The following is an 8774-nucleotide window of genomic DNA, read 5'->3' as shown; positions in this document are numbered from 1 at the left end:
TATATATATATATATATATATATATATAATATATATTTTATAGCAATGAATCAGGAAATTGTAAAATTTTTTAAAAAAGAATATGCTAAAATTGGATGAAAACAAATCCATTTCACTTAAATTATACATTTAAATAATACTGAAATTGAGTTGAATTGAAATTTGAATTGAATTAATTTAATCAAATTATATAGTATGTTTATCACTTTTTTTTCCAAAAAAAAAAAAAATGAACAAAAGAACATATATTCTTATTATTTATCCAACATTTTTTTTTTATCAGATGTATTTAGAGAGATGCGAATATGAACGAAATTTCATTTCCATTTTTCATCCCGTTAATTTCTCTTAGATTTTTGTATATCAGACAAGAACATTTGTTAAATTCTATTTCAATATTGTTCATCTTCTCAAGCATCTTCATTCTCACAATTTCTAACTATAAATTCGGTTAGTTTTTAGGGCAAAAAAAAGAAAACGTTTGCATAAGTATTATCCAAGCATCTTCTTTTTACTGCTTATATTTATTAACCATTATAACGAAAGAGTTTTTTTAATAATAAAAGTTTTTTGCCCGCTTTTCTCATTTCATCTTAATCACGGGAAAAAAAGAGTGGGAGATATTTACAACCGTTTTTTTTTTGAAAGACCAACATTTGCAAATTAAAGTTGGGAAAAAGTGAGCGGAAAAAAAAGGAACAAATGATGGATCCAGGTATATATTGATTACATCGAGGTCAACAACAGTAACAACGACAATCAGTCATAGCACAATCATCCTAATATGAACTTATTGCAGGTAGAAAAGTCTGCCTAATTCTGATCACCTAAAATTACAAAATTCATGTTTGACGCCACCAGTCACATCTTAGCTAGAAGCCGCTATGTGTTCGTAATACAGTTTTAAGCATATGTTACATTAATTCATGCCTTTGAAGATAGGAATATATAAATCGGAAAATTAATTTAAAAGTTTTGTTAAAATCCATGAAATTTCATTTCCTGATTAAACGATCATCCCATTCAAGTGCAAAAGTCAGCCTATGGACTAGTATTAATAAATAAAGTGTATAATGAAATTCATATAGTTTGATTGAAAAGTTTACGAGACTCACCAAAATTTAAAAAAAAAACCAACTTGATTAAAAAGATCACCCGATTCCAATTTTTTCGAAGCAAAAAATGTGCATGATATTAGCATGAAATCGACTTTCCGATTACAGCAAATAGATAAGAAACGTAGAACTGTAGTTTATATACATATATATATATATGAGTATATCTTGAATATATACCTGAATCTGATTTTCAGGACTCAATAAGAACCATACAGCAATGAGAAACAACACTTACTGGATACGACAGTTATTACAAGCAACCTGTGCCACGAAATTCCAATAGAATTATCAATTTCAAATTTGAATTACGAATAAACAGCTTCATAAACTGCTCGCAACCATATAGAAACAGCAACTGCACCGGCATCTGGTTCTTTTTGTACCAACGCAGAAGTGTAACTGGCACGTCCAACTTGTGCAACCATACCACTGGTTGCTTTTGCACTTTCTTCAGCTTGCTATAAATAATTCATGCAAAAAAGAAAGAATAAAATTAGTTGGAGTGAAGTGCAGCACAAAGTCAGCTTGATCCACAACTTTTTTGTGATTAGTTAAAATTGATAGCAAAATTATCATTGACAAGTGCTTATTTATAAGCATAATTTCTGTGGTGATAAGTTAAGAAAATGATTAAAAACAACAAATGTGAGGGAAGAGGGTAATGCAGGTCAGTAGAGAATATAATCGGTAGTTTCTCAACGAAATCTATGAGCTTGAATAATCTTAGTGATAAAGTTAAGAAGAAAAATAACGTTGTGCCAAAAAAAATACTGAAGAATCGAAACGAAAGTAAAAAAATACTGAAGAATCGAAAGTAAAAAAGGAAGAATAAAACCGAAAATTACCTTTACAGCATTTTCCCAGTGTGCCTTTTCTGGACTGTCACATGATATTGCTTTTAGTGCGGCATATAGAGGATCTACCTATAATTATTAGTTGTCAGTCACATTAAAAAAGACACTTGAATGTATAATTCCGGATTATCTAAAAAATATAAATCCAATTAAAAACTAATGTATGACCAGTTTTCAGTGGTTACACATTTTGCCAAGGATCAAAAGACGTATCTGATCCTTCCCATTTCTTAATAAGAGATTCTTTACTTTGTATAGAACTCTACTGTCGGATTTTAAAGTAAAGTCATCTCTAAGCTCAAAAAAAAGAAAAAACGTTATCACATTTCTTGAGCAACTATTGCGAAACGCTTTCAAAAATGAACGCCTTGCCAACAACAAATGAGTTACGGTAGAATCAAACATGCTAGAAAAGCTGGGTTACATAGTATGATTTCGGATGGAGGCAGGAGAAAAAGCCTCCTCTAATTTTCAAAATTTCCAGTTCACTTCTAACATCAACATAAAACATGCAGCTACAAAGCAAGTTTTTGCACACATGAAAATCGAATCTTATTGATAAGTTGGTAAGTTGGTAATACAACTGATAAAAACATGTGTCATTAATATTCTATCCATCCTAAACGTTAAATGTTTCATATCATTTAAATTAAATTTCATATTTTTCATAGCTAAGATGAGTGCTAATGAAGAAAACAAACCATGGATCTAGAACCTGGTTTAGCTTGCCCATATTTCATAATAGCCTCTAGACCACTTTCCAACGCTATATGCCACTCTTTTGCAGTTGCCGATTTGATGAATGCCTGAGCTGCTGAGTTGAACATCAATGCATACAACTGCAAAGCAAGAAGAAAAATAATAGTAATAAGTCATCATTAATGGAAGCAAAAACACTGATGCCTTCTTCATTTTCAAAAATGCCATAATTTTTTTTTCGCTGCAAACATTTCGGGTATTATTGTTCATTTGGTGTAGTGAACACAGGAACAACCGTACGGATGATGGAATGATGATGAAATGGCTTTTCTCAGAAGGAACTATGTGACATATATCAATGAACTGTCTTGTAACTCATGTTTTTTATTGTTTCATAGGAAAGTCGACGATTAAGATCGAATTATTTGAGCTATAATACCAAAACTGAAGCGTAAAAATCTTGAAGAAATCGAAAGAAGTGAAAACTTACAGCTCCAGCTGTACCACCAACATCATCTTCAAATATTTGTGAAATTTCGCTAAATAACGATTGTGGCGTGTCACATCTAAGCTTTCCTTCATTTAAGCATTCCAGAATTTCTGCAAAATTATTGCAAAAAATGACTTGGATATTAAAATAACTTACGTATTAAAATTACATAACTACAAAAGTACGGGTAATAATAGCTGCAATGGTAAAAAACAGATTGCTAATTTACTATTACTATGTGGCAGTTCGTCATTTCTTCTTCTAAGCATAATAAATGAAATGAGATTTCCACTTTGGATAACTGAAACTACTTACTATCAGCACCAATTTTAAGAGTACTTCCACAATCACCATCTCCTGCACTACCATCTAAACCATTCAATACGTCCACAGAATCATGAATTGCAATACAGGCTTTCTTTATAGCTGTTTTTAGACGTTTTGTATCTTCTGGAATATTACGAACCTCTACTTTGTATTTAATTACAACTATTTCAAGCTGATACTTGTAAAGCCCCAACTGTTCGTCACAAGATTCCGTTAGAGTTGAGAATCAGCTTGCAAATAATCTGTACAAAAAATCACTTTTTGTTTCTCGGCATAAGCAGAAGTATATTACATAAAATTGATAGACAAAGAAAATCAATAAACGGTAGAATAGGAAAACGAGAAATAGGCGTCTTATACCTATGGACATCAAAAGATTCAGTGCTTGTGACATTGTTTTTATGACTGCGATAAATTTCTGGATTTTATTTTAAGGTTGAAATATTTGGGTGACAATGTAACATTACATTATTAAAATATTCAAAATATCATTCCAAACATATTCAGCCCATATGAAATTCACAGTTCGTAAAGAAAATTATCTAGAATTAATAACTAATAAAATTAAACCTTTCGAAAGTGTCGCTCCAACATGTTTACCAATTCCCAGTTTACTTCCCGCTGATGTGATCTTGTTTGCACTGGATGAAAGCTTGGGAGGCAAATGTGTCATTTTCCATGCGGGTGCTTCTGTTACCGCATCTTAAATTATCATTTTCTATTAGTCGTGTGACATTAATCGTAAAACCGTAAATCACGTCCGAAGAAATAACAAAGAAAAACAAAATGGCAATCAAAACTACAATCTTGCGTAATCTTGCTACGTTCTATTTCTGCATTCATCCAAACAACTTTTTTTCGGAATCCAATCTATTCTTTAAAAGTTTAGCATTCTATACCCAAATATTGTAACCAATCGTCTGATACCAATCGTAAAATCGTAATACTGATGCCATGACCATTTAACGACGTCATTACGCTTTCCACATAGAAACGTTGAACACAATAACCTTTTTCACCTTAATAGACCATATCATGACTTCAAATAATTTAGGTTAAATGTACTAGCTTCGTATGAAATTTTTGCCAAACATTTTTACCTTATGCTTATTTTTCGTCTCACGAAAATGAACTTCTAACCATAAAGTCATAATTCACGTTTCGTTTGATCGGATCTCAATAATTAAGTCGAATTATCTACTAATTTGATATATTCAGGGAAAAATGATAAAATTAATAAGGGGAGAACTCACATAACCATGAATAGATTTCTCCAGATAGAATGTTGAGTTCAATCTGTGATGTTCCACCAAGATTGTTTAACAAAACAACCAGTTTTTCGCCTAAAAACGTAGAAATTTATCGATGCATTCATTGAAACAGCATTAATCATAGATTAAATTCAACAGTTTACCAACGATTATTTTATCCAACATCTGAAATTTCATTTTTCTGAATGGTTTTGAGTGTGAAATTCAACAGTTTAATCTAGGATTCCCATCAAACCATTCAGAAACGTGAAATTTCAGATGTTGGATAAACTACATTTTAGGAGTACCACACATTTTTCAGTAGCAAGCTTCTAACCCTGCCTGAATTGGAATGCAAATTGAGTGTTTTTAAAATTTAAATTCATCTAACACAGTACCTTTTTGAAGATTCAATTTCTGACTGCTTTCAAGTTTTTCCAGTAGCAATTTTGCCACTTCATTTGCCGTCCTGTATTGACTCCTTTCAAAACCAGGTTCACCATGAATACCAAGACCAAATTCCATCCTATCAGCTTCCAGTTCAAACATTGGGCCTTTCCCAGGTAAACTACATGCAGAAAGACTTACGCCAATAGTACCTGGAAATGAGAGCCATTAAAACTATTCACACTATGAAGTCCTAAATCACACGATTAGATGTTGAAGTTGGTGAACTCAAAAGTGCAAAATCATATTAGGTCAACTTTTATCTTGCAAGATTCCAATTTCCTCAGTATCAAACAGAAATCCCGATCGAAATATTACACTTTCCTTCTATTCAGTTGTGATTCTTTGCAACTTACCTAAATTATCATTTATAGTTCTAGATGTTGCCGTTATCGTTTTCAAATCTTTGCCTTCTTCAGCCATTGCACCAGCAATCTAAAGGCCAAAAATCGATTACGAGTAAAATTCCTACGTCAACTGAGGAATTTATGTGCAGGAACTGACGCGGAAAACTTACTTTTAATAACAATACAGCACCTGCCAAACCACGACGTCCAACATTTCGTCCAGCAAGATTACCTTCCAGGGCTACGTCATCACTAATCATCACCATCTCCGCTTCACCATCCTGAACATTTGTATGTCAAGGAAATTTTGACGAGCACAAATTGCGTGAAACTTTAGTAATCTGAGAAAATTCGGTAATTATCCCACAGAAGTATGTTCACAGCGCAAATAATTTTAAATGAAGCTTAGCATCCTAAATTATATTTATCGTAGTTAATTGTAGTTGACACTACAGAGGATTCTACTATGTATAACAAAGTATTACTATTACACGTCTACGAACCTCTTTTTCCCGACTTGCATTGAATCGTTCCACAGCTAGACCAAAATTAAGTCGATCTCCCGTATAATTGATAACAAATACTCCTGTTCCAGCTGAAAAATAAAATAAAGTAAGTTTTATATAATATAAAATTAAAATTCACTAGGATAAGCAAAGAGAAGACTAACTGCTCATGAATAGTTTGCCTGAATCCCAATTAATAAATTACAGATTTTTACGAATTATTCACTTACAACTATTGCGAATAGCGTTTAAGCCAGCCATTATATGCGATGTGGGTGGCGATGCAAAAATATTTCCACAAACCGCAGCCGACAGTATGCCTTTTCCAACGAAACCTAAAAAATAAAAGTTTGAACTATAACTTGATCTTTCCCTTTTTTTTCAATGCATTTGAAGTTCCTATAGAAAATTCAAAGAGTACAGTTCTTTTTTCAAGCCAAATATGTGTTATATTACAACTGAAACTATGTCAGAAATCTCAATTTCTTCCTGAATTTAAATTTTCTAGAGCATTACCTGCCGCAAATGGTTCATGCCCAGAACCTCCACCAGCAAGTAGCGTAACTTGTTTTCCTCCTTTCAGCTTATCAATATCAGCCCGAAGGATAACACGATGACAACACTAAAATCGAAAAAAAAAAATGCTTTAACAGTAATCTAAACATTTAAATATAAATCTGTACAAAAAATAAAGACCATTCGTAAAATATAGCTATATATGAACAAAGAATTCAATCTTAAAACAACCTACTCGTGTTAATTTATCAATAGCTTCTGCGTTCAGCTTTTTTAAGATATGATGTTTAATAAACATATATAAAATTACTTAGTGCTAACTAAAATTGCTTAATTAACGTTTATTAAAACATAGTGAAAATGGAAATTAAACTTAACATTTCAATCTTCTCATCAATTCGTTATTACTAACACATTTATGTCTTTAATTGATCAAAATTTAAGCAAAAAAAAAAAGAATACATAAACTTTACATCTAAAGTTGCCAAATTATCATGGGAAAGAATTAACCCACGAATACTATCATCCACGACACTATCCAGATTATTTATAAATTTATTCGTCTTTTTTACCATTGTCGTTACAGTTTGAATTGTTGCTTTTCCTGATGATGACAAAGAATTCATTCTGCCAAAAAATGAAATGCAACAATGAGTTTTGTACTGGTTATTTTATCTGAAATTATAAAATTTAGCAAAAAAAAAAAGCCGAAAAATAAGGAATTGAATATGCAAAATAAACGAAATTTCATAACAAACTTTAGATGAAATCTTTCATCTAAAACAATTAATATATATAAAATAGGTAATAAAAACGTTGAAAAGTTTAATCTTAAAAGCTTTTCCTGTGCTTATCTTTTGTATACTTCAGTTAAATAGGATAAATTACTTAATGAATTGTGCTCCAAATTAACTGGAACAATTATAATTGAATTAATTATATGGCAATAATTTTCCAAAATTCGATAACACATCGGGAACTAATCGGCCAGCAAACAATAATTAATTATTAATAAAATATAATTAGTAACAAAATTTTGCATCTTCATTTCACAAGTACATTTGCAAAAATGGAACAAAATATCACGTGATTACAAAAGTATGAAATAATACTGTACACGTGTAATGTGTACGTAGAAATATAACACAAATATAAAGATTTAATTGTATACATAATCATGCGTATAACGATTGCGTGAAATGTAACGTAAAATGTAACGTGAAATATAAAGTAACTGTACGAATAAAAAAAAAAAAAATGATACAATCATAGATGTATGCGAGGTATAACACGTAACCATATGTGAGTGGAAGATAGGTGAATAATTGGACACATATGAAATATTACATAACCAGAGATGTGTGCAGCATCACGTGACTCACGTACGAGTTTTTCACATGATCGATAAAAGTGTAACAGATGAATTAAAGACAAACGACAACAACAACAACCATTCCCTCCAAGAGGTACCCGAGCAGATAGATCTCTTCTCTCTCTTCCCTCCTTTCTCTCTCTCTCTCTCCCTCTCTCTTTCTCTATCTATCTCTCCCTCTCTCTCTCTCTCTTTTTTATTGGTAACGCGTGAACAAATACCAAAAGAAAATTTCATTTTTAATTCTTTCGCTTAATTTTATTAAAATATAAAAAATTAAAATTTGATTTTAATAGCATAAATATGTCAAGTCAACGTAATCATCCAATCACGTGAACGTTAAACGTATAAACGTTTATTACGCTATATGTAAACGTGGGGAAAAGAGTATGAAATAAATTGGATACCTTATCATCCATTATAATTATAGGCTATTTGAGGGTATGATTGTAAATAATTAGGAGTTTATTAAACATTTTCCAGTTGTATTTCATTTTTATGATGAAATAGATTAGTCAAAAGTAATTAAATGTTAATGAAGTAATTTAAGATAGGACACATTTATGCCTCATTTCTCTTTTACCATTTTTTATCATTCCAGAATATGATATATATTTTGAAAAACTTCTTTTAATTTCGTTTCAAATAATAGCATAACGTTGGAATTGTTTGCTGGAATTATTACCGATAAATAGAAAGAAAAAAAAAAGTAGATTTATTTCGATTCATTTCTGCCGTTTTTCTCGTAATTCTTATCAATCTCTGCCAATTTATTTCTCACACTTCTTATCAATCCCTGCTACTTTGTTTCTCGCAATTCTTATCAATCTCTGCTATTTTGTTTTTCG

General features: G+C 31.2%; 1 protein-coding gene across 1 annotated transcript; it reads right to left on the bottom strand.

Moving 5' to 3' along the window:
* Nucleotides 1–1423: 1423 nt before the first annotated feature.
* Nucleotides 1424–7180, bottom strand: LOAG_10302 (hypothetical protein; the record flags this gene model as incomplete). The annotated part of the gene is made up of 15 exons (XM_003145829.1): nt 1424–1576; nt 1964–2041; nt 2674–2811; nt 3162–3271; nt 3477–3611; nt 4059–4190; nt 4388–4507; nt 4742–4831; nt 5137–5337; nt 5542–5620; nt 5703–5813; nt 6036–6127; nt 6269–6373; nt 6555–6660; nt 7028–7180. The coding sequence occupies 15 exons, from the start codon at nt 7178–7180 to the stop codon at nt 1424–1426; spliced, it is 1803 nt and encodes a 600-aa protein (XP_003145877.1).
* Nucleotides 7181–8774: the final 1594 nt, after the last annotated feature.

The sequence above is a fragment of the Loa loa genome (assembly GCF_000183805.2).
Source record: "Loa loa unplaced genomic scaffold supercont3.297, whole genome shotgun sequence".
Taxonomy (NCBI): domain Eukaryota; kingdom Metazoa; phylum Nematoda; class Chromadorea; order Rhabditida; family Onchocercidae; genus Loa; species Loa loa.
The sequence above is the reverse complement of the archived record's forward strand: the minus strand, read 5'-3'. Positions and strand labels throughout refer to the sequence as shown.